General features: G+C 46.2%; 1 protein-coding gene across 1 annotated transcript in view; it reads left to right on the top strand.

The window, feature by feature from the left end:
- Positions 1–27,690, top strand: part of LOC124595301 — a 149,555-nt gene that overhangs the window by 82,748 nt on the left and 39,117 nt on the right. Inside the window, exon 2 of the mRNA XM_047133988.1 lies at positions 22,887–23,388. Within this exon, the coding sequence (XP_046989944.1) occupies positions 22,908–23,388 (481 nt within the window). The 5' untranslated portion in view covers positions 22,887–22,907. The remainder of the gene's footprint in view (positions 1–22,886; positions 23,389–27,690) is intronic.

The raw sequence follows: 27,690 nt of genomic DNA, 5'->3' as shown, positions 1-27,690 counted from the left end.
TCTAGACTTATTGAACTCGTCTGAAATAATTACTCGCTCCCCGGCGGAGACGGCTGCGAGCACTCGTAACATCTGCAGTGTCACGTGCTGTGACGAAAGTGCCACGGCGTGTCTTTCTCGGGGGCCTCGGTTCGTACCAGCTTAGCAGTTTTATTTCTCACCGATACCGGTCGCTGACTTTGAAGACCTGTCCACATCCAAATATCTCATTTAGACGCTGTATAAGGGAGTACCTCAGTGCTAGCTGAGGTGTGTTAGCAGCAGCTGGTACTTCCGATAGGGGCCACTTTGGATGCTGGGTCCGTCTCTTCGCGTCAGCTGCCCAGCGCGAGGTCGCAACAATTACGTGAGTTGGCGGTCCACGTTTTGTGGAGAGGAGTTGCTGCTCGCCGTCTCGCGATCAGCAGTGCGCGACATTTGTTAGTCTTCTGTGGTGCACCGCTCGTAGCAGTGACAAGCGACTTAGAAGCGTACCAGAATAGAACTTGCATGTACAAAACAACATCACTCGTCTGATTATTTTTCAAATCAGGTAACGTGCCACGTACAAGTCGTGAGACATTGTTTAAGACGCACAACCCTAGTTATCTTTGTTTTACTGGTTTTGGATTATTCACTCACAACCTAATGAAAAAAAATTATCACACGCTGTATGGGTGTAGTCTAGTTAATTTTCACTCTGTTTTACGAAGAGCTAGTTTCTTTTCACATCTCGATGTTTATGACGTCATATGTCCTGGAATTTGCCTGATATAAATTTGCAGGTGTCTTCAGTGGTACATTTAGATACCGTCTGCAAAATGTGTTGCGAAAAGATTTGGTAGTAAATATGTAATAAATTTAAAACATTATGCCTGACGCTGAAGTTTTACTGCATGTACAGCGAAAATGTAATGAGAAATAAACTCTTTTTCCCTTCTTTACTGTTTTAGGGGGGAGGGGGAGGGGAGGATCTGCGAGAAGATTTGAAATGTTATGTAAAGTTTGATAGAAGTCGTTATGTTCTCTGTGTCCTGCTGCCGTAACTTCAACACTTGTCTTATTTTCGTAAAATAAAGAATAGTCCCCTTCACTCACAATCGTGATTTTATTTCAATGCTCGATGCATTACAAGTCCCAAGGGGTTCATAGTCAGGTGCTCTGACAGACTACTTCAGGTTTTTTTCAGATTTCAGTTAATTCTGGTTCTGGTAAGATGACAACGGTATATTACAAAGCAGCACATCGTGAATATAAATTCACAAAAGTCTGACAAACAGAAAACTAACTTACAGTTTCCAGTAGCGGGTAGATGGTATGAAGCACGGTATGAGTAGACTTGTTTATGTACATATACACACTTTCCATCCTCTAGCACATTTAAAATCACAAATCAAAGAATTTCAAATGCAAATATACTGTAATTCTACAAACACACGGATGTCATTATTTTAAAGAAGATACAAAGCTACTGCATTACTAATTATACATATTATTTATAAAACAAACAATTGTAAGTGTGTCAATTGTAGTGGGATGAAACTTTTAAAAATTATTTATCTTATTGCTTTAAAACTTTAACGTAAGATGATACGTCTTTATGAGTAGATTATGAAGGCATTTTAAATTTTCAAATTCGGTCAGTAATTACTGCAAATAAAATTTTTGTTGCCCCTGGAAACCGTAGACAGGCGGCGTTAGCTGTATAGTAATAGAGATGATTAAAGATGAGCCATGTATTGGTTTTCTTAATTCTAATACAAAAAATACTGCTATGACAGAAACGAATTTTTATCACTGGTTAGGTTTATGTCAGTTGACAAACCATCAGGATAATTTCTCCGGGGCACTTTATAATGAGTAAAGTATCTGAGTTCGAACAGTTAAAACTGACTGAAATGATTTTGTAATTCAGAGATGTGTCTACCACTCATCATGGTCGATTACCTATAAGACTCTGCACTGGTATACAAAAGATGTTTGAAGGTTAACGAATCCAAAGAATGCAGAACTACAAGTGCTGGAAAAAACAATACCGTGTAACAGAGAATAGCCAGCAGCTTCACAAAAATCATAAGTAAATGAGGTAATATTTCAAAGAAAACTACGTAGCTTGAAAATCTAGTGATCGTAAAGTCATTGGTTCGAATCTTGAAGGTAGAAACCTGCATTTTACATTTGTTGTAATTCGATATTTATAAACAAATGAAAAAGTTACTTAACGAACATTGAGTCATAGGTTTTTTAGATAAAATCTTCCTGTTTTTAGTTACTAATCACGTGCAAATAAATTAATATTTGGTCGACATGTGGTATGCATTATAGTGAAATGAAAAAGTCGTGTGCAAGGAGGCCACATGAAACCTCCTTGATTTCAAATGTCTTTAAAATAACTATGAGACATGATACATGTGGTTGGTGTCATCAAGCAAAGAAACTGAAAACGTTTTGTACATTAAATTAATACAGTTCTACGCGGGCCCCTTCCATAACTCGTAAAACGTCTATTTTATCTCGTACTCGCACGAGCATGTCTGTGGTGATGGAGGCTATTGTATCTCCAGTTTCTCTGCGGAGAGCGCCATGGTCACCTACAGGCGAGGCATACACGATGTCATTCACACAAACCCGCGGAAGAAGTCCAGACAGTCTAGGTACAGAGGTCGCGGTGACCACTTGGTTGGTCCATCACGTTCTATCCGTTTGCTGTAGAAACGTTTGGTGAGGCACATTTGGCTGAAGGGAAAGAACCTGAGGGACAGAAGATAACTCAAGCATGTCCAGATAAGCGACTTCTGTTAGTGTTTGTGCAGAGAAGAAAAATGATCCAACAATGTCGTCTTTCATCAGCGCACACCACACATCCCTAGTTTCGTTGTCTGTTACATATTGCCAAAAACTGTTGGGGTTTTCGAACCCAAGATGCAAACGTTGAGCCGACCAACTTTCCCACGTGTGTGGAAGTTTGCTTCTTCAAAGGAAAAAACAGAATGCTGTTTTTTTTTGTCCTATTATGTCCAACATCTCACTGACAAATTCGTTGCGAAGCTGCAAGCCGTTTCGTTTCACTGCTTGCTCAGTTTGAACTTTGTAAACTTGCAGCTGAAGTTGTTCATGCAGCACCTTAACAAGGGTCGAACGACGGATATTTAGCTCTCTTGATACTCAGAGAAGTGACTTTCATTGGCTTCTTCGGATAGTCTCTCTGATTTCCTCAGATGTGCTTTTCTATTAGAGCATAACTCCCAGCGGCGAGGAACTTGACACACCAAGACTCAGTCGGCTTTATGTCTGGTGGTTCTCTTTGAAGTTCGGTTGAAAATTTGTTTGGACAGCGATGCATGGTTTCTCGTTTCCAAGTATTGTACCAACCACTGGGCTCTCTGTTGAGTCTTTTTGAGTTCCTTTATATGATGCCACAAACCGCAAGTATCCATCTCTCACTTTTTTACCGATTTGTAAATCAGGGAGCTTTCATCTGGACACCGTGTACGTCAATAATACCGTTCAGTCTCTCGAAATGAGATTCTGATTTTCTATTTGAGGGTTCGCATTCTTGCGCCAAATTTTAATTCATTGTGAATACTCGCATTTTCATGTGATTAATAATTGAAAACAGAAAGGCGTTCCTTCTACTGAAAAGTTATGATTCAACATTTATTAACCAACCTTTATGTTTGTTAATAAATATTCAATACAAATGAAAACAAAGTTAGTACCTAAGAGATTCGGAGCAATGCCTCTGCGGTTAAGCTATGACCTCAACTACCGGCAAATCTGTTCAGGAGTTCGAAATGTTTTGCTGTTAACAACGAATGGATATCTAATTTCCAAAGGCGACTTTTTTTTTTAAGACTTGCTCCGTACTGCATCAGAAAACTGATTTCCTGGCACTGAGCTCCCGATGCTGTAAGTATGAAGAAAATCGAATAGGGTTGCAGAAGTCCCTGAAGTTCCACTCCCCCCCCCCCCCACCACCACCACATCCCCTCTTTTGAGTATTGCTTTTGAGAGTAAGCTATTTGCGGTGGTCTTTCTATGCACCATACCGTGCTACAACGAGCGAGCATTCCAGCTGATCAGTGGGTTCTGAGACTTATGATGTTGCGATTTATTGATTTATGGTTGTGATTCAGTTCTAAGAAGGACGTTCTGATGTGTTTTGCAGGCGGAAGCCGATAGCTCGAATGTGGGAAGCCAATTCTTCCCTCCTTGGCTGTGTTTCCCTAATGAAATAGCTTACACTGCTTCCTGTCCCATTATACTTTTTCATGAAAAGACCAACGGATTTTTTCTAATATTCACTAACGGTAACCCTCTATTCCCATACATCATTATTTCACCGTTTTTGCACAAAACACAGGAAGTCCATTTACTGGCTGTATTTGCGTCGATGTGGAGAATATGAGGGTTAAAACCACACTTTGAGAGAGCTGTTTTATTTACACATTGCGCTCTTTGCATCACATTCTAATATCTATGAGAGTATTTTTGCAGCCTTGTTCTCACAGTTCCTAAACCTTATCCCCAATTTGTGACGTCCCACCTGGCTCCGCACATGATATATAAGGGACAGATCTGCGGAATTTGGTGACCACGGCAGTACCTCATTACCACGTACACAGTTCACAGAGATACATACCATGTCTGGACGAGCATTGTCCTGTTGAAAAATAGCAACAAAATACTTGTGCGTGGAAGGTAATGGTTGAGGACACAGGATGTCCGTGATGTACCGTTATACCGTCAACCTTCCCTCAGTCACTATCAGCCGTGACACGAAGCTATACCCGATGGTTCTCACAACATAACATCAGAAGTAACCCGGCTGTGCCTCTCCAACTCATTAGAACAATGGGATCTCATCCCAAGTCGCCGCCATAGGCACCAACGATAGACATCTAGGGTAATGTACATTACTGGCCATTAAAATTGCTACACCAAGAAGAAATGCAGATAATAAACGGGTATTCATTGGACAAATCTGTTACACTAGAACTGACATGTTATTACATTTTCACGCAATTTGGGTGCATAGATCCTGAGAAATCAGTACCCAGAACAACCACCTCTGGCCGTAATAACGGCCTTTATACGCCTGGGCATTGAGTCAAAACAGAGCTTGGATGGCGTGTACAGGTACAGCTGCCCATGCAGCTTCAACACGATACCACGGTTCATCAAGAGTAGTGACTGGCGTATTGCGACGAGCCAGTTGCTCGGCCACCATTGACCAGACGTTTCAGTTGGTGAGAGGTCTGGAGAATGTGCTGGCCAGGGCAGCAGTCGAACATTTTCAGTATCCTGAAAGCCCCGTACAGGACCTCAAACATGCGGTCGTGCATTATCCTGCTGAAATGTAGGGTTTCGCAGGGATCGAATGAAGGGTAGAACCGCGGGTCGTAACACATCTGAAATGTAACGTCCACTGTTCAAAGTGCCGTCAGTGCGAACAAGAGGTGACCGAGACGTGTAACCAATAGCATCCCACACCATCACGCCGGGTGATACGCCAGTATGGCGATGACGAAAACACGCTTCCAATGTGCGTTCACCACGATGTCGCCAAACACGGATGCGACCATAATGATGCTGTAAACTGAACTTGGAGTCATCCTAAAAAATGACGTTTGGCCATTCGTGCACCCAGGTTCATCGTTGAGTACACCACCGCATGCGCTCCCGTCTGTGATGCAGCGTCAATGGTAACCGCAGCCATGGTCTCCGAACTGATAGTCCATGCTGCTGCAAACGTCGTCGAACTGTTCGTGCAGATGGTTGTTGTCTTGCAAACGTCCCCATGTGTTGACTCAGGGATCGAGACGTGGCTGCACGATCCGTTACAGCTGTGCGGATAAGATGCCTGTCATCTCGACTGCTAGTGATACGAGGCCGTTGGGATCCAGCAAGGCGTTCCGTATTACCCTCCTGAACCCACCGATTCCATATTCTGCTAACAGTCATTGGATCTCGACCAACCCCAACAGCAATGTCGCGATACGATAAACCCCAATCGCGATAGGCTACAATCCGACCTTTATCAAAGTCGGAAACGTGATGGTGCGTATTTCTCCTCCTTACATGAGGCATCACAACAATGTTTCACCAGGCAACACCGGTCAACTGCCATTTGTGTATGAGAAATCGTTTGGAAACATTCCTCGTGTCAGCACGTTGTAGGGGTGGCCGCCGGCGCCAACCTTGTGTGATCGCTCTGAAAAGCTAATCATTTGCATATCACAGCATCTTCTTCCTGTCGGCTAAATTTCGCATCTGTAGCACGTCATCTTCGTGGTGTAGCAATTTTAATGGCCAGTAGTGTTGAGTTGCAATTCCTCATTGAACGCAACTCGACGACAATCATTAGCAGTCCAAACAGCCTGGGTCACAGCACCACTCCAAACGCAACCGTTTGTGCTGTAGTGTTAACGGCAGCCTAAGCATGGGACGGTACTTCCCTAATCCGGCTGCAGCCAGTCGCCAACCAACAGTACAGGCTAAAGGTTGCAGGGAGTCGTTTGCTTGTTGTCTGATGGCAGGCCCGGATTTGAAGGTGACACGATGTGCCTGATGCACAATACGGCGATCCTCTGTGGTGGTCAGACGTGGTCGACCGAGCGAGTATGCCTGTCCTCACGTTTCCATGGAGTCCCACACAGGGCCACTGTCTCATCCGAATGCCTCATAACTCTGGATATTGCGCGATTCGACTAGTCAGCCACATGGACACCCATAATGAGGCCCCTTTCCAAACTTCAGATGCTGATAACCGTGCTACATACGAGTACGAAACATCTCCGCGTCCTTCACAATTATCACTCAACATCTGGCGTCGTTCTCGCCCATAATACACCTAAAATGTCTAGTGTTATTGTCTTATCAGAAACATACATATCATACACATTTATGACTATATTAATTTTGTCCAAAATTTGTCCACTTCCAACGCATTTTCTGTTCCTTGATGAAGTTCGTTTTGCGCGCTGTAGGCTGGACACAGTCGACGACGAAGCATGATGGACAGTCTGGTTTTCTCACAGTCACATTGGATATCATCTTGCTCACTAGAGCCCCTCCTTGCCGAATTAATCTTTTATCAGCCAATTGCAAATCTCAAACTATTAAGGAACTACCAAGTCGTCTCTTTCCCATCAAAGTCAGAAGATAGAGTGGCTGAAACTCTTCCAGCATGGCGGAAGGTAGGTGGTAGCCCTCCATTAATGAAACCTAGCTTTTTCAGCAGTGCCGAAGGTGTTGTAGGGAAACTCTTCCTTGACCACAGTCACTGCTGGTGGGTCTCGTGTCCATACATAGGATGCATTCTTTCCTTCTCTACTGTCTGTCTTTCTTTCTTTCCTCTTCAAGCTATTTCTCTTCGAACAGGAGGTGTTGCTGTTCCTACGATGTGGTAAAGTTATTCTACCGGATTGGATTTCAAGCAACCTTTTGTGGTACTGCATGTGTGATTGAGGGATATGACCACCTGTTGGCGTGTAACAGACCTAGCAACAACACTAAATACGAACAGCACGAATGCAATCTCGTAGCCGTTCTACCTGTCACAGGGAACTGCAACATTGATCGCTTACATATTCGCCGACTGCATGTAGTGCACAAAGTCATAACATCCTACCACGTCCTCTGGGTGCTTCACTTTTATTGTCACACAATGTACGTCTATATCCACACTCTGCAAACCACTGCGGAGGTTTTGGCAGAGCGTACTCCCTTCGTATCACATACCCTGATAAGCCAAAACCCACTGCCCGCCGCGACGCTGAATTCTACATGGTGGCGTTGCGTGCACGTAACGCCGTAACAAAAGTCTGTAAGCGGAGCAGACACGCAAGGGGATCACCCTTGTAAAGATATGAGCTTCAAATGGGGAAATCCATTGAAATAAGCGACTTCTACATCTACATACATACTACGCAATCCACCATACGGTGCGTGGCGGAGGGTACCTCGTACCACAACTAGCATCTTCTCTCCCTGTTCCACTCCCAAACAGAACGAGGGAAAAATGACTGCCTATATGCCTCTGTACGAGCCCTAATCTCTCTTATCTTATCTTTGTGGTCTTTCCGCGACATATAAGTTGGCGGCAGTAAAATTGTACTGCAGTCAGCCTCAAATGCTGATTCTCTAAATTTGCTCTGTAACGATTCTAGACACTCCGCGCCGAGTTCCTGAAGCATTTCCGTAGCACTCGCGTGATGATCAAACCTACCAGTAACAAATCTAGCAGCCCGCCTCTGAATTGCTTCTATGTCCTCCCTCAATCCGACCTGATAGGGATCCCAAACGCTCGAGCAGAACTCAAGAATAGGTCGTATTAGTGTTTTATAAGCTGTCTGCTTTACAGATGAACCACATCTTCCCAAAATTCTACCAATGAACCGAAGACGACTGTCCGCCTTCCCCACAACTGCCATTACATGCTTGTCCCACTTCATATCGCTCTGCAATGTTACGCCCAAATATTTAATCGACGTGACTGTATTAAGCGCTACACTACTAATGGAGTATTCAAACATTACGGAATTCTTGTTCCTATTCATCTGCATTAATTTACATTTATCTATATTTAGAGTTAGCTGCCATTCTTTACACCAATCACAAATCCTGTCCAAGTCATCTTGTATCCTCCTACAGTCACTCAACGACGACACCTTCCCGTACACCATAGCATCATCAGCAAACAGCCGCACATTGCTATCCAGACAAAGGGTAGATCCTGTGAACGAGTATCTCGAAAACGGCGAAGCTGGTCGAATGTTCACGCGCTACTGTCGTGAGCATCTACGGAAAGAGGTAGAAGGACAGTGAAACTACCACTAGCCGCTAAATCGTTGGACGTCCACAACTCTTCATGGAACGGGGCCTTCGTAGGCTTGTCTGCTCTGTAAGGTAAGATAGATTGTGATCTGTGGCATCTCTGCCACTGGGGGCCGAACTGCACAATAATCCTGGGTTCGGTTTGGGGTGGCGCTGGGGTGACTGGACTGCTGTAGTCTGTTGTGGGATTGTGTACCACTGAGAGCTACGGAGGGACGTTTCTAGGTCCCCAGTTCCATACAAAACAATACAATGCTCATTGCACTCTGACCAGGTGCTGCTATTCTACCATGGCCAGGACAGCTAGATTATACATTTAATTCAGATTAAAATCTTTGTTACTTATTATAAAGACATCTTGGAGACGGTCCTACAGGACTACAGAGTCAGTGGTGAGATTCATCGACTTGTGTATTCTATCCACAGCCTCCACTACCAGGAATGCGATTTTTCTGCCATGCTCGTGCCCCACGCGTACCACGCGCCACAACACGGTAGTAAAGACGGCCGGCTGCTCCAAACATGCAAGCTGCATCATAAATTCCTTCCCAATCCCCCTAGGAGGAATCTCTTGTGCTTATAATGCGGCAGTCGTTCTCATGATTGTACTACTCGTAGTGCAACTCTGTTCTTTATCTTCCTGCACCATTACTGGACGCCCCACTTGCTGTCCAAAGTCTATTGTCTATAGAGAACCCTGGTTGTGGTTTCTTTTGCTCAGGGACTTCTTTTTATGTATCCTTGACGCAATGATGCCATCAGCCATAGTCAGTGCAGGAAATTAATCGCTGTTCCAGCATTTTGCAAGTGCGGCAGTTCCTACCTGGGGAACTGTAAAGATTTCTTGCCACTGTTGAGGCAAGGAATAAACGCGACTTGCTTGTTGCAGTTCTTTCTTATATGATCTTCATTTCCTCATTTTGAGCATACCATCTTCCTGTCACAGTATTTATGAATATGTTCCCGATCCCAATAGTTATGGCAATGTGGTACTACCTGTGCTGTGCTGGCACCGGCTTATGCATTGTTTTAAACCTTGACTGTTACTCTGCGTTTGGTTTCCTGCGGTTATTGCGGTTATGCCGTAGTTCTTCCTCTTTCTACGTGTGGCAGCAGCGGTGTGTATCAATATTGGCATTGTGTACTATCTTCGGTCTGGTGGTGACAGTCTGCGGCTTGCCGGTGTGCGGCAGCCGGTCGGTTAGTGTGGATCAGCCAGGAAATCTCCGCTGCTCCGATTGCTACGAGGTTCGTGGCTCACCGACCCAGGACATCAAAGTTGAATGGTGATTTAATTACCGAAGCCAGTCTGTTCGATTGTGCTGTTAGTTTTCATGGTTGGCTGTTGGGGGTATTCCTGTGAGCAACAGCGAGTGTTCGATTGACGAAAGTTTGGCCACCATCCGGTGGAGTTTAGCTGTATTTTTATTATTTGAAGTCCAAGTGCACCAGCGGAATTTTCTGCCATGTGGCCGTTAGCGTTCCGGTTTCCTGCCCTGTCCGCTGACGTAAAATACAGGCAGCGTCCTTTTCCCACCTTGTTGTTGCTGTCCAACAAGTGTGTGTAGTTTTGACAGATTATGCATACTTGGTTGTGGGTGGCTACGCCTTTCACGTTTTTCTTTGGGCTTCCTTGTGTACTGGTCGGGAGGAAAGCAAGTCGTCTTGTCGGTGGGTCCGTTGACTGTCTCTTGGTCGTGTTGCCGGCGGGTCGGATACAGTGGAGCGGACTACCTGTCTCCTCTAAGTGAATGTTAATATTTCAAGTGCAGACCGACCTCCGGAAACTTCTGAGCGACGCTGGCTGTACTGCCTTTTCTTATTGGTGTTTGATTGTGTATTTTAATGGCTCGTAGCTGATGGTTTGAATTTGTATGCTTTTAGTTGAGTTTTAAATAATGGGCCTTCAGCCGTTTTAAAATTGAAAGTTCCTTACTTGTCAAGTCTTGCACTGTTTGGGCCTTCAGCCTCATTTAAAATATTTTTTGGATAAGCCTTTGGGCCTTCAGCCTTTTGAAAATTTGTTGTAGTTGTGATTTTCAGTAATGGGCCTTCAGCCGTCTTAAAATTAAAATTCCTTACTTGCTAAGTCTTAGATTAATTAGGCCTTCGGCCTCATTTAAAAAAAATTATTTAAGGATAAAGCCTTGGGCTTTCTGCCTTGTGAAATTTACTTTAGTTGTGTTTTGAATCATGGGCCTTCAGCCATTTTAAAGGTAAAATTCCTTATTGTTAAGTCTTAGATTGTTTGGGCCTTCAGCCTTTTTTTCCAAAATTATTTAAGGATAAAGCTTTGATCCTTCTGCCTTTGAAAATTTATTGTAGTTGTGTTTTTAAATCATGGCCCTTCAGTCATTTTAAAATTACAATTCCTTACTTGTCAAGTCTTAGATTGTTTGGGCCTTCAGCATCATTTGAAATATTATTTAAGGATAAAACCTTGCGCTTTCTGGCTTTTGAAAATTTATTGTATTTGTGTTTTACATCATGGGCCTTCAGCCGTTTGAAAAGTTAAAGAGGTTGTGCCCTTATGTCATAAGATTGTGTGACATATTCAGACGATAGTTAAGCTCGGAAATTTGCGCTGTAATGTTTGGGCAACTAAATAAAGTTACAAGTGTTCGAGTTAACTGACAGCCGCTCACTTTTGGCCCCTTTCCACAATTCCAACTACCTGTTCTGTCCTGCGGATTTAACCAGACGTTTCACTACCAAGTAATCTTTTACATTAATGGCACTGAAGCCCATCTATATTTTGCCCAGGATTAGCAATGGCTCGGAAAAAAAGATGTAGAGTGGCAGGAAATCAGACGAAAATCCGTTGACTTAAAAAACAGGGACGCTGAGAAGGCAGGCGGGTCTCTAAGGAACCATCCCAGCGGTGATTGTATGTGGCCCAGATGTTTAAGCCGCGCATCGCGAGACAAGTTGGTAATCGGGTCAAGGGAAGTGAGGGGCGGAGACAAGAGAGGAGCGACCAACGGAAGCTGAGTGTGATGTGAGGGGGCCGGATCTGTCGCGGCTCTGTCTGCAGCTCCAACCCTCCTCCCCCCCCTCCCCTCTACACACACACACACACACACACACACACACACACACACACACCAGACGGCACGAGCGGTCACGTTGGCCATTCAGCAGCGGGCAGACGTCCGCTTCTTGCGAGCACAACGGCTAACGGCGCCCACCGCCGCCGCTGGCTATTCACTTCTTTCGGGCTTTCTTCCTCTGCTCCGCTAAATGCGACACTTCTAATTGCTGACGTCACCGCGTGCTCCATTCAGACCCTCAAACTCACACACAGTCCCGGTGAGCGCACAAGCTAATGAGGTTGTTCCGTGTGCGTAGCCGTCGCAGAATTTGTGCTTCCGGCTGTATGTATTGCGCGTAGTGAAAGAGTCACGAGCCATCACTTCTGGCCCCGATTATTACGGAAGCAGCGACATCGATGGATTCCTCCGGCGATCGTCATCGGCCGTAGAGGTCCGATCTTTTTCAGTACACTGGTATTAAAATTCACGGAGAAGAAATAAAAACTTTGAGGTTCGCCGATGACATTGTAATTCTGTCGGAGACAGCAAAGGACTTGGAAGAGCAGTTGAATGGAATGGACAGTGTCTTGAAAGGAGGATATAAGATGAACATCAACAAAAGCAAAACAAGGATAATGGAATGTAGTCTAATTAAGTCGGGTGATGCTGAGGGAATTAGATTAGGAAATGAGGCACTTAAAGTAGTAAAGGAGTTTTGCTATTTGGGGAGCAAAATAACTGATGATGGTCGAAGTAGAGAGGATATAAAATGTAGGCTGGCAATGGCAAGGAAAGCGTTTCTGAAGAAGAGAAATTTGTTAACATCCAGTATAGATTTAAGTGTCAGGAAGTCATTTCTGAAAGTATTCGTATGGAGTGTAGCCATGTATGGAAGTGAAACATGGACGATAAATAGTTTGGACAAGAAGAGAATAGAAGCTTTCGAAATGTGGTGCTACAGAAGAATGCTGAAGATTAGATGGGTAGATCACATAACTAATGAGGAAGTATTGAATAGGATTGGGGAGAAGAGAGGTTTGTGGCACAACTTGACCAGAAGAAGGGATCGGTTGGTAGGACATATTCTGAGGCATCAAGGGATCACCAATTTAGTATTGGAGGGCAGCGTGGAGGGTAAAAATCGTAGAGGGAGACCAAGAGATGAATACACTAAGCAGATTCAGAAGGATGTAGGTTGCAGTAGGTACTGGGAGATGAAAAAGCTTGCACAGGATAGAGTAGCATGGAGAGCTGCATCAAACCAGTCTCAGGACTGAAGACCACAACAACAACAACAGTGTATACACGGTCATAGTGCAGTGGTCTCATCGCCCCAACCTACTTCGGACGACAACCGGTGTAATTCAAATCTGTGCTGAAACTTCCTGGCAGATTAAAACTCTGTGCCGGACCGAGACTCGAACTCGGGAGAGTGAAAATTTCATTATAAAAACATCCCCCAGGCAGTGGCTAACCCATGTCTCCGCAATATCCTTTCTTTCAGGAGTGCTAGTTCTGCAAGGTTCGCAGGAGAGCTTCTGTAAAGTTTGGAAGGTAGGAGACGAGGTACTGGCAGAAGTAAAGCTGTGAGGACGGAGCGTGAGTCGTGCTTGGGTAGTTCAGTAGGTAGAGCACTTGCCCGCGAAAGGCAAAGGTTCCGAGTTCGAGTCTCGGTCCGGCACACAGTTTTAATCTGCCAGGAAGTTTCATATCAGCGCACACTCCGCTGTAGAGTGAAAATTTCATTCTACAAATCTGTGCTCTCCGTCAAATCGGGCAAGGTTCTCACACACCAAATATAGAACGCGAGAAACTGATTATTCCGAGAAAGAAGGAGTTTGAGACATCCAGCGGGTGAAAAATATCACAATCGGTATATAGCTCGGGATCTATGGAGTGAGGTCGCAGCTTATTGGAAAGCAGTAGTCAAAATATTTATCGGACGTTTTGGGCGTAAATTGTAGCCTCATAAAAATGATTTCTCCTGGTTAGAGTATCTTATGCTTAAAGTTACTGGTTTCTTGATTTGTGGTAGATGGACACCAGCTGTCTACGAATTATTATTTTTGAATACTGGTCTTTTTATGACAGTGGGTGCGGTGATTCTGTCATATACGGTGGGTTGCAATTGTAATACATGTGTTTCCAGTTTTCGGTCCTTCATATCTTCACAATATCTTATTCTGAAATTTTATATTTGTGTTTCACACATACACTGAAAGAGTCATCGAAGGCTTACTGACTCAGATTTTCTGTTTTTTTTTTTTTTTAGTTTTGTAATATTGTTTTTAATGTAAGGTATGTAATACAACGTTTCTCTCTTCATCTCATGTAGTCGTAAAAGTTTTCTGATTATTGCAATTCCAATATCTGATGAGAGTGTATAGAGCACACGCCACGTTCTTTTCGATACAGACATGCGCTATGCCTCATACACATCCATTTGGCGTCTTCTTCCAAAGCCAAAATCCGCAATGCAGCTCACGTCTCCAAACCCAAAGGCGCCAGAGCATATCTGCTCACATTAACTGCTGGCTATGAAGGCAACATTTTAGCATGGACAGCGACTTGTAGACCAGCGCAGAGAATTGGCGTAAATCACAGGCAGTTGCCGTCTATGATGAGGGTATTGAAAAGTTGGTACAGCGCTACGACAAATGTCTAAGTCGGAGCGGCGACTATGTAGAGAAGTAGCTGGGAGCTGTAGCTGACTGTCGCAGATAAAATATTTTTGATTTTCACAGTGGTTTCCATTTCGCTACGGGTCGGAACTTAGCCCTCGTAATTAATTTAAAGTAAAAAGCTTACTTACTTTTCCCATCTGTCTCATTTTTATTTGACTGCCCCTCATACTATAGATGAAACTATCTTCATCGCCAGAATTCAATCGGCTACCTGTGGCTTTAGCATACCCACAGTGGTATACATCTTAGCAGTAATCCTCGCGCTTTCAAATCTAAAATGAAGAGTTTCCTCATGGGTCTCTCCTTCTAATCTATTGAGGAGTCCCTTGAAAAATTTAGCTGATTCTTACGTTATAATGTTGATTGCGTTTACTTAAACTTATGGCTTAACTTTTTGGGTTCATAAACATTTTATTTTGTCTGTTGTTACTTTTACGTTGTAATTTCGTATACTGACACGTTCCATGACGTTGGGAATTTGCTCCTCAACTGGTCCTACGGAACTACAGGTGTAAATAAAATAAATAAATAAAAACGACAAACGTGGTTTACCATGATACATACGAAAAACTTGCGCTACTGTGTCGTGGAGGACCTACATTAATGAGACAAAACGTTATGATCACTGCCTGATAGTCTGATCAATTGCAGTGACCCATTGACCTGGGGTTCCATGGGACCTGTAGTGGTAATCGAAGACACCATGACATCTAAGGACTACGTGAACATTACTGCGAACCTCCTGCAGCACTTCACGCAGGATGTCTTCCGCAACGGCGATGGATCTTCCAGCGGCGTAACTGCCCGTGCCTCAAGAGTAGAAACGTGCTGTAGTGGTTCTGAGCACGAAAATGAACCCAGGTTGACATTTTGACCAGCAACTTCGCCTGATCTGAACCGCATGGAACGCATCTGGGACTCTAACGCTCACCCGTTTCGTGCTCACAAACCACCAGCCCGTACTTTACGGGAATTGCGTGACGTGTGGTAAGACATCTGGTGTGACATACCTCCGGAAGAGAACTTGTTGAATCCATGCCCGGCACAATCGCTGCTGGTGGATCAGCGTGCTACTAAGCAGGTGGTCCTAATTTTTCGGCTTATCACTGCATGAGGAAAGAGGTACAGTTGTGTATTTAATATCATACATGTTTGCATTTTCTTCCTACCTAAATTTAACTCACTTTTGCGGCTATTCGTACATGAGTGGATTCTTAACTACCAATTGCATTTTGTCACTGAAAGGAAAAAAAAATCCAACAGCATCAGAAGTGAATGCTGCATCGGCAAAGTGGGAGCGAAAGGACTTAAGCAGATTCCGCATTGTCCAATTTTCACAACGCTTCACACCATTAGCTACGGCTGTCTTTCCATTTCGGTGAGATCCAACGAGTAACAGCATCTCTTCTTATGGAAACCATGGCACCGTCCTCCCTGCAGAGACGTACAGACCTGCTTAGAAGGACAGTACTAGCTGGTCTCCTGCACAGCTTCTAGAACTGAACATTGTTTGTATTTAGAATGAAATTTTCACTCTACAGCGGAGTGTGCGCTGATATGAAACTTCCTGGCAGATTAAAACTGTGTGCCGGACCGAGACTCGAACTCGGGACCTTTGCCTTTCACGGGCAAGGTCTACCGACTGAGCTACCCAAGCACGACTCACGCCCCGTCCTCACAGCTTTAATTCCGCCAGTACCTCGTCTCCTACCTTCCAAACTTTACAGAAGCTCTCCTGCGAACCTTGCACAACTAGCACTCCTGAAAGAAAGAATACTGCGGAGACGTTTCTTAGCCACAGCCTGGGGATTGTTTCTAGAATGAAATTTTCACTCTACAGCGGAGTGTGCGCTGATATGAAACTTCCTGGCAGATTAAAACTGTGAGCTTCTGTAAAGTTTGGAAGGTAGGAGACGAGGTACTGACGGAACTAAAGCTGTGAGGACGGGGCGTGAGTCGTGCTTAGGTAGCTCAGCAGTGCAATGTTATAGACACTGAGGAGCATCGCCTGATATGCGGTCCTTCGGCGGACGTATGGTGTTTGGTCAAAAAAATGATCGCCTTTGCTCCTTCGGGTGGGGCCGCAAACAATAGAACCACGCACACTACTTCTCCCAGATAGGACATATTATCCCCGAACCAAGACAAACGCAGTGACTTGGATTCGAGGTTTGACTGTGCGTTATCTTTTCCGAGACGGCAGTAAGAATGTGCTTGACTTTTGGGCCTTACTACAGGAACATCACTCACAGCTTATGAGACATCCGAGATGTCGAACATATTACACAAATTTTTTAGGGAGTGCCTTGCTTGATCCCCCACCCAGTTGGGGTGTCCCGGGTAGGAGAATGTAATTATTGTCTATAAGTATCAGAACAAGAAAGGACCAGGACAGTGGAGAGGATCCACAAACACACGTGAAGACGTACCCGACACCAACGCGAGGTATGACGGGATTAGGGAGGTACGCGCCTAAAAGAGGAACGTAGAACGTTATTGTTTTGTACTGACGGAAGCAGGATATTTTATTTTATTTTTTTCACTATTATGTAAAAAAAGTCCACTTATTTACGTTTCCCAGAAAAATTTTATTTTATGAAGTCATCGTCTTATATATTTAAACAAAAAATGATAGAAGCAGTTTATGTTTGTTACTGTTACACCGAATGGAAAAAAAAAGTGGTCAGCGCCACAGAATGACAGAAAAAAAAAGTGTTCAGCGCGACAGAATCTCAATCCTAAGGGCCTGTGTTCGATTCCCAGCTGGGTCTGAGATTTAATGCTAAAAAAAAAAAAAAAAAAAAAAAAGTCGGTAGAGCACTTGCCCGCGAAAGGCAATGGTCCCGAGTTCGAGTCTCGGTCCGGCACACAGTTTTAATCTGCCAGGAAGTTTGATTGTTTGTATTGATTGGCACTTCCAGTATCAAACAGTGATTTCCTTCTTTGGGGATTACGAATAGAATGTAAGTGCTGCCCAAGGGCTCAAATTTCTACAGCCAGCATTGCTTGTGTTTTAATTGTGTAGTTACTGTTTGTGTTTCTTCTCACTAACTGTTGAAATGAAGACAAAAATGATTATAAATATGCATATCACGATAGGTGTGTGTGAGTAAGATGCGTGTTCAGAACCCAAAATGAGGCAACTGAACGGCTGCCAAGCTAAAGCCTGAGTTACGAGAGTGTGCTGAAAAGTAATGCCTCCGAATTTTTTATTCTGTTGTCAGTATCGGCTGATGTACTACATGTCATGCACATTACTCGGTCACCTTTCGCGCTTCGCAAACGCCAGAGGACTCCAAATTGTAGCGTGTAACATGGCTATGTGTAATGTCATGGCACAGCGATATGCACATATATAGATGGCGGTGACATCGCGTTTTCGAGGTATAAAAGGGCAATTTCCTGGTGGAGCTACCGTTTGTACTCACTTGATTCATGTGAAAATATTTCCCACGTGATTATGGTCGAACGACGGGAATTGACAGTCTTTCAACGGGGACAGATAGTTGGAGCTACACACGTGAGACATTTCGGTAAAAGTTAGGGAATTCAGTATTCCGAGATACACAGTATCAAGAGTGCACCGAGATCGCGAAATTCCAGGCATTACCCCTCGCCATGGACAACGCAGAGGCCGACCGCCTTCACTTAACGACCGAGGTTTGCGTAGAATCGGCAGTGCTAAAAGACAAGAAACACTGCACGAAATAACCGCAGAAAACAATATGGCACATACGGCGAACATATTCGTTGGGGCTGTGCGGTGAAATGTGGCGTCAGTAGGCTATGGCAGCAGACGACCAACGCGAGTGCTTTTGCTAACAGCATGACGTCGCCTGCAGCGCCCCTCTTGGACTCGTGACCATATCGGTTGGACCTAGTGGACCGGAAAACCGTGGCCTTGTCAAATGAATCCCGATTTCCGTTGGTAAGAACTGATGGCAGTGTTCGAGTGTGACGCAGACCCCACGAAGCCATGGACCCAAATTGTCAACAAGGGACTGTGCAAGTTTGTGGTGGTGCCATAATGGTGTGATCTTTCACATGGAATTTATTTTGTCCGCTGGTCCAACTGAAACCATCATTGATTGGAAACGGTTTTGTTCGGCTACGCGGAGACCATCTGCAGCCATTCATGGACTTCGTGTTCCCAAACGGCGATGGACTTTAAATGGTTGACAATGCGCGATGTCACCAGGCCACAATTGTGCTCGATTTACTGAAGAAAATTCTAGACAATTCGGGCGAAAGATTTGGCGACCTAGATCTCCCGATACGAATCCCATCGAACATCTATAGGACATAATCGAGAGGTCAGTTAGTGTACAAAATTCTGCATTGGCAACACTCTCACAATTATCTGATATTAGTCAAGAATGTCTTTAAGGCGACAAAGATGCCGTTATCAGCACCTCACTGAGTTTGAAGGAGGTCGTGTAATAGGTCTATGAGAAGCTGGATGATCCTTATGCAGTACTGCAGAAAGACTTGGCTGGAATGTAGCCACTACACACGATTTCTGGCGGCGGTTGTCACGGGAAGGTACGGTAGCAAGAAGACCGGGCTCCGGACGCCCACGTGGGACTACCGAGAGGGAATACCGTCATGTTCGACGTATGGCTCTGGCGCATCGTAGTGCGTCAGCAGCAGGAATTTGAGCAGCAGCTGACATCACAGTTACACAGCTCCATGCCGGAACCCCCTGCAGCGTGCATTCCGCTGACCCCACACCACCACATCAGTGGTGTCAAACCAGAGCTCTTTTTAGGGTCTAGTGGAAGTCTATTGGGTTTCCTGATGAAAGCTGGTTCTGCCTCGCTGCCGGTGATGGCCGTTTGTTAGTTGGAAGACGGCCAGGTCCTGCAGTCAACCTCTCTGCGGCTTAGGTACACTGGACAGAGTCACGGTCTGGAATGCGATTTCGTAGTATACCAGGAACACTCTCATGTTTATCCCACGCACCCAGACTACAAGTGTGTACGTAAATCTGGTGATTCGACCTATTTCGCTGCCATTCATTAACAGCATTCCAGAGAATGTTTTCCAACAGGATAACGCTCGCCCACATACCGCTGTTGTAATCCAACATGCTCTACAGAGTGTCATCACGTTTCGTTGTCTTGGGCCGCTCGATCACCAGATATGTGTATGTGCCCGATCGAGTATGTATGCGACAGCATCGAACGACAACTCCAGCGTCATCAACAAACTGCGTTAACCGTCTCTGTATTGGCCCACAGACCCACAGGCAACAAGCATGGAACTGTAACCCTCAAACTAACAACTACCACAGGTACTAAACCATGAATGTACGTTTGTACGCTTACATTCAATATTTTGGCAGCTACCCCGGCTATTAATGTAGCAGCATTTTACATTTGTAACCGTTTTTCTTTCACTTACATTATTATGTGATCTTGCAGAGTTAATCACTTAAATATGTTACCTAGACAAATGTGTTCCCGAAATTTCATTACTCTACATTACTTGTTTCTCGGTGTTGCGATATTTTTTCCGTCAATGTAAGTATGGGCACGTGATGGGTTGTGGGCAATATGAAGGACTACAGAAAATGCTACATGCTTTTCTGAGACAAAGTAACCGTCACTTAGCAGAATGTAAAAGGACCCCATTGAGGATCTCCAAGTGGTTAGCCGACTGAATCATGCAAAACGCAGGCACATTGTGCGTTTCGATATGATGGCGGTATATTCTTGGACTGAATTGGAACGTGGGGAAAACCACAGGCGTCGCAAATGTTTTGATCGGCCAAATCTGACTGAACAAAGGAACGACTTAGAATTCTTGGGAGAGAATCCTAGAGAACCGTAATACGGTTTAAAGGAAACAGTTGACACCAGGTACTCGAGAGTACTACTCCAGAGTTGCGAATCTTTAACAAGCAGGCATGAGAGCAGAACTAGTTCAAAGACGCCAAGCTAGGAACGTAGCAGATTGCTGTAAGCCGTATGAAAGAATAATAGAGATGCACAAGGAATTCTCAATCGTTCGAACAGTGTCAGTTTACGACGACGTTGCATGTCACATAAATCACTTGCACAGACACCTCTCAGAAGGCCTCCTATACAGGGTGGTCCATTGATCGTGACCGGGCCAAATATCTCACGAAATAAGCGTCAAACGAAAAAACTACAAAGAACGAAACTTGTCCAGCTTGAAGGGGGAAACCAGATGGCGCAATCGTTGGTCCGCTAGATGGCGCTGCCATAGATCAAACGGATATCAACTGCTTTTTTTTTTAATAGGAACCCCCTTTTTTATTATATATTCGTATAGTACGTAAAGAAATATGAATGTTTTAGTTGGACCACTTGTTTCACATTGTGATAGATGGCGCTGTAATAGTCACAAACATATGGCTCAAAATTTTAGACGAACAGTTGGCAACAGGTAGGTTTTTTAAATTAAAATACAGAACTTAGGTAGGTTTGAACATTTTATTTCGGTTGTTCCAATGTGATACATGTACTTTTGTCAACTTATCATTCCTGAGAACGCATGCTTTTACAGCGTGATTACCTGTAAATACCACATTAATGCAATAAATGATCAACCTCAATGCATTTGGCAATATGTGTAACGACATTCCTCTCAACAGCGAGTAGTTCGCCTTCCGTAATGTTCGCACATGCATTGACAATGCGGTGACGCATGTTGTGAGGCGTTATCGGTGGATCACGATAGCAAATATCCTTCAACTTTCCCCACAGAAAGAAATCCGGGGACGTCGGATCCGCTGAAGGTGCGGGCCATGGTATGGTACTTCGACGACCAATCCACCTGTCATGAAATATGCTATTCAATACCGCTTCAACCGCGCGCGAGCTATGTGTCGGACATCCATTATGTTGGAAGTACATTGCCATCCTGTCATGCAGTGAAACATCTTGTAGTAACATCGGTAGAACATTACGTAGGAAATCAGCATACATTGCACCATTTAGATAGCCATCGATAAAATGGGGCCAATTATCCTTCCTCTCGTAATGCCGCACCATACATTAACCCGCCAAGGTCGCTGATGTTCCACTTGTCGCAGCCATCGTGGATTTTCCGTTTCCTAATAGTGCATATTATGCTGGTTTACGTTACCGCTGTTGGTGAATGACGCTTCGTCGCTAAATAGAATGCGTGCAAAAAATCTGTCATCGTCCCGTAATTTCTCATGTGCCCAGTGGCAGAACTGTACACGACGTTCAAAGTCGTCGCCATGCAATTCCTGGTGCATAGAAATACGGTACGAGTGCAATCGATGTTGATGTAGCATTCTGAAAACCGTCGTTTTGCGATTCCCGATTCTCGCGCAATTTGTCTGCTACTGATGTGCTGATTAGCCGCGACAGCAGCTAGAGCACCTACTTAGGAAACATCATACGTTGCAGGTCGTGGCTGACGTTTCACATGTGGCTGAACACTTCCTGTTTCCTTAAATAACGTAACTATCCGGCGAACGGTTCTGATTCTTGGGGAATGTGTGTGAAATCTTATGGGACTTAACTGCTAAGGTCATTAGTCGCTAAGGGTACACACTACTTAACCTAAATTATCCTAAGGACAAACACTCACACCCATGCCCGAGGGAGGACTCGAAACTCCACCGGGACAAGACGCAAAGTCCATGACTGCAGCGCCACAGACCGCTCGGCTAATCCCGCGCGGCTGGTTCGGACGCTTGGATGATATCGTCCAGGATACCGAGCAGCATACATAGCACACGTCCGTTGGGCATTTTGATCGCAATAGCCATACATCAACATGATATCGACCTTTTCCGCAATTGGTAAACGGTCCATTTTAACATAGGCGGAATGTTACATGATACCACGTACTTATACGTTTGTGACTATTACAGCTGTATCTAACGCAAAGTGAAAAAAGTGGTCCAACTAAAACATTCATATTTCTTTACGTACTACACGAATATGTAATACAAAATTGGGGGTTCCTATTTAAAGAAACGCAGTTGATATACGTTTGACCTATGGCAGCGCCATCTAGCGGGCCAACCATAGCGCCATACGGTTTCCCCCTTCAAGCTAGACAAGTTTCGTTCTTTGTAGTTTTTTCGTTTGGCGCTTATTTAGTGAGATATTTGGCCCAGTCACTATCAATGGACCATCCGGTATAACTGCAGATGGCAGGTACGGAGTGTGGTGTGCGTACAATACACATGCACCATCTGTGCTGGTGTGCACACAACAAACTTGCGCCATCTGTGCCCCACTAACCCATGACATTTGCTAAGTCAGTATACGCAGGTACGTTGTTGCGCTGTCGCTGCCATCTGCTGGTGATACAGTGAACTTTTCAAAGTACCATCGTTTGCCGACAGGTTCGTCCCTATCAAGGCGCGATGCTGACAGCAGCGCTGGTGTCGCTGTGGGCGTGCCTCGCGGCGGCCCTGCCGACTCTCAGTCCCAACATCACGACGCACGCCCCGCTGCCCGCCACGGCGGGCTCTCCGTGGCAACCGGCCACGTCGGGCCGCAGCTACGGCGGCGCCGGCTCCTCCTACCCGGACCACCTGCTCACCAACGACGTGGCCGACCAGGAGGCGGACTCGGCAGAATTCTCGCCGCTCGCCTACGGCGGCGACTTCTTCCGCAGTCGGTACTCCGGCCAGTACCTGCCGCGGGACGAAGCGACGACGGAGACGAAGACGGTGGAGCTGGGCTCGCAGTTCGGCGCCCAGGACAGGAAGGACGAGCGCCCCAGGCCGCTGCACAGGAGGAGGGCGCGGCCGCCCAGCCCGCGCCACGGCCACCACGAGTACGACGACTACGAGGACCGCGACGGCGAGTACGGCTACGGCTACGGCTACGAGGCAGACGAAGGTATACTCACCGCACATCTCACTGTTCAGTCTTCCCTTAGTTGATCCGTATGATTGTAGGCAAGTTCTTAATGTCTTCCGTTTCCTGAGCCACTAAGCTATCTGGTCAAAAGTATCCGGACATCTTTAAGGGGCCGGCCGCGGTGGACGAGCAGTTCTAGGCGCTTCAGTCCGGAACCGCACGACTGCTACGGTCGCAGGTTAGAATCCTGCCTCGGGCATGGATGTGTGTGATGTCCTTAGGTTGGTTAGGTTTAAGTATTTCCAAGTTCTAGGGGACTGATGACCTTCGATATTAGGTCCCATAGTGCTCAGAGCTATTTGAACCATCTTTAAGGGGCGATCGAAAAGTTTCCGTTATAAGGCCGTACAATTCCGAATCGGTATGCCAATTAGAATTTCTCGGCGAATCCCGATCATGAGCTCTTCTCGGGCTAGCAGCCGAGTCAAGGCGTCGTTCTGTGACAAGTTTCCTACTTGTCATCTTCAGGCGAAGTGTCGGGTACGTGTCCTGTCCAGTTCCTTATAGCCGCTGGACTGCAGACTCCTCTGCCTCGTCTGCGTCGGCAGCATCAATCGCGCTCCTCCGCAAGGGGTGTAGCGGTCCTTGGTGGGGGGGAGGGGGGGGGGGTCGTGGCCGGTGGAGGTGGGGGCTCCCTGCGTGCTGCAGGGTGCGGGCGTCGCCTCCTGCAGGGGCCTGTCCGTTCCGTCCGCTGCCTTCGTCGGTTTCGCATGCGAATAAAGGATGTGTACGGGGCAGCATGGCTATCGCAAACCACCGTTTTGGAATTGTGCGCCAAGTTCTGTGCTGATCGTGATTCGACACGAGACGCCAGTCTGCCGATGCAGACGAGACAGAGGAGCCTGCGGTCCAGTAGCTATAAAGAACCAGACAGGACACGAATCTCACTCAAAAAATGTTCAAATGCGTGTGAAGTCTTGCGGGACTTAACTGCTAAGGTCATCAGTCCCTAAGCTTACACACTACTTACCCTAAATTGTCCTACGGACGAACACACACACCAATGCCCGAGGGAGGACTCGAACCTCCGATGGCACAAGCCGCACAGCCCATGACTGCAGCGCCTTAGAGAACCTCACTCTTCGCCTGAAGATGACAAGTAGGAAAGTTGTTGAAACGATACCGCAGAACGACGCCTTGACTTGCCTGATAGCCGAGAAGACTTCATCATCAGAGTCGGTATGTCAATCAGGCGAAATAGCCACGAGCATTAAGACAGTTATCCTACTGACGCACCAGGTTGAAGATCCCATTAGGGTAAAACACTGTGTACAACTGCAGCGAGACGTCCATAACTGCCTGCTGCACGTCCTCGACGGATAGTCGTCACTTCAAACCCTTCCTTAATGTACCGAAGGAGCGATAATCACATGGGGAAAGATGAAGACTATATCTCTGACATCGATCTGTTGCAGAATTTTAGAACATGTTTTTTGCTCGCGTATCATGTCGTTTCTGGAAACCCAGAATCTACTCTGTAGGAATCAACATGAATTCCGCAAACAGCGATCGTGTGAGACCCAACTCGCTTTATTTGTTCATGAGACCCACAAAATACACTCCTGGAAATTGAAATAAGAACACCGTGAATTCATTGTCCCAGGAAGGGGAAACTTTATTGACACATTCCTGGGGTCAGATACATCACATGATCACACTGACAGAACCACAGGCACATAGACACAGGCAACAGAGCATGCACAATGTCGGCACTAGTACAGTGTATATCCACCTTTCGCAGCAATGTAGGCTGCTATTCTCCCATGGAGAGGATCGTAGAGGTGCTGGATGTAGTCCTGTGGAACGGCTTGCCATGCCATTTCCACCTGGCGCCTCAGTTGGACCAGCGTTCGTGCTGGACGTGCAGACCGCGTGAGACGACGCTTCATCCAGTCCCAAACATGCTCAATGGGGGACAGATCCGGAGATCTTGCTGGCCAGGGTAGTTGACTTATACCTTCTAGAGCACGTTGGGTGGCACGGGATACATGCGGACGTGCATTGTCCTGTTGGAACAGCAAGTTCCCTTGCCGGTCTAGGAATGGTAGAACGATGGGTTCGATGACGGTTTGGATGTACCGTGCACTATTCAGTGTCCCCTCGACGATCACCAGTGGTGTACGGCCAGTGTAGGAGATCGCTCCCCACACCATGATGCCGGGTGTTGGCCCTGTGTGCCTCGGTCGTATGCAGTCCTGATTGTAGCGCTCACCTGCACGGCGCCAAACACGCATACGACCATCATTGGCACCAAGGCAGAAGCGACTCTCATCGCTGAAGACGACACGTCTCCATTCGTCCCTCCATTCACGCCTGTCGCGACACCACTGGAGGCGGGCTGCACGATGTTGGGGCGTGAGCGGAAGACGGCCTAACGGCGTGCGGGACCGTAGCCCAGCTTCATGGAGGCGGTTGCGAATGGTCCTCGCCGATACCCCAGGAGCAACAGTGTCCCTAATTTGCTGGGAAGTGGCGGTGCGGTCCCCTACGGCACTGCGTAGGATCCTACGGTCTTGGCGTGCATCCGTGCGTCGCTGCGGTTCGGCCCCAGGTCGACGGGCACGTGCACCTTCCGCCGACCACTGGCGACAACATCGATGTACTGTGGAGACCTCACGCCCCACGTGTTGAGCAATTCGGCGGTACGTCCACCCGGCCTCCCGCATGCCCACTATACGCCCTCGCTCAAAGTCCGTCAACTGCACATACGGTTCACGTCCACGCTGTCGCGGCATGCTACCAGTGTTAAAGACTGCGATGGAGCTCCGTATGCCACGGCAAACTGGCTGACACTGACGGCGGCGGTGCACAAATGCTGCGCAGCTAGCGCCATTCGACGGCCAACACCGCGGTTCCTGGTGTGTCCGCTGTGCCGTGCGTGTGATCATTGCTTGTACAGCCCTCTCGCAGTGTCCGGAGCAAGTATGGTGGGTCTGACACACCGGTGTCAATGTGTTCTTTTTTCCATTTCCAGGAGTGTATTAGACACAGGCTCCCAGGTAGATGCCATTTTTCTTGACCTTTGGAAGGCTTTCGATACATTTCCGCACTGTCGCCTGATAAACAAAGTAAGAGCCTACGGAATATCAGACCAGCTGTGTGGCTGGGTTGAATAGTTCTTAGCAAACAGAACACAGATGTTGTTCTCAATGGAGAGACGTCTACAGACGTTAAAGTAACCTCTGGCGTGCCACAGGGGAGTGTTATGGGACCATTGCTTTTCACAATATATATAAATGACCTAGTAGATAGTGTCAGAAGTTCCATGCGGCTTTTCGCGGATGATGCTGTAGTGTACAGAGAAGTTGCAGCATTAGAAAGTTGTAGCGAAATGCAGGAAGATCTGCAGCGGATAGGCACTTGGTGCAGGGAGTGGCAACTGACCCTTAACATAGACAAATGTAATGTACTGCGAATACATAGAAAGAAGGATCCTTTATTGTATGATTATATGATAGCGGAACAAACACTGGTAGCAGTTACTTCTGTAAAATATCTGGGAGTATACGTACGGGACGATTTGAAGTGGAATGATCATATAAAATTAATTGTTGATAAGGCGGGTGCCAGGTTGAAATTCATTGGGAGAGTCCTTAGAAAATGTAGTCCATCAACAAAGGAGGTGGCTTACAAAACACTCGTTCGACCTATACTTGAGTATTGCTCATCAGTGTGGGATCCGTACCAGGTCGGGTTGACGGAGGAGATAGAGAAGATCCAGAGAAGAGTGGCACGTTTCGTCACAGGGTTATTTGGTAAGCGTGATAGCGTTACGGAGACGTTTAGCAAACTCAAGTGGCAAACTCTGCAAGAGAGGCGCTCTGCATCGCGGTGTAGCTTTCTGTCCAGATTTCGAGAGGGTGCGTTTCTGGATGAGGTATCGAATATATTGCTTCCCCGTACTTCTACCTCCCGAGGAGACCACGAATGTAAAATAAGTGGGATTCGAGAGCGCACGGAGACTTTCCGGCAGTCGTTCTTCCCGCGAACCATACGCGACTGGAACAGGTTCAAAATGGCTCTGAGCACTATGGGACTCAACTGCTGTGGTCATCAGTCCCCTAGAACTTAGAACTACTTAAACCTAACTAACCTAAGGACATCACACACATCCATGCCCGAGGCAGGATTCGAACCTGCGACCGTAGCAGTCGCACGGTTCCGGACTGCGCGCCTAGAACCGCGAGACCACTGCGGCCGGCGACTGGAACAGGAAAGGGAGGTAATGACAGTAGTACGTAAAGTGCTCTCCGCCACACACCGTTGGGCGGCTTGCGCAGT

Source organism: Schistocerca americana, chromosome 2 (assembly GCF_021461395.2).
Source record: "Schistocerca americana isolate TAMUIC-IGC-003095 chromosome 2, iqSchAmer2.1, whole genome shotgun sequence".
NCBI classification, from domain to species: Eukaryota; Metazoa; Arthropoda; class Insecta; order Orthoptera; family Acrididae; genus Schistocerca; species Schistocerca americana.
The sequence above is the reverse complement of the archived record's forward strand: the minus strand, read 5'-3'. Positions and strand labels throughout refer to the sequence as shown.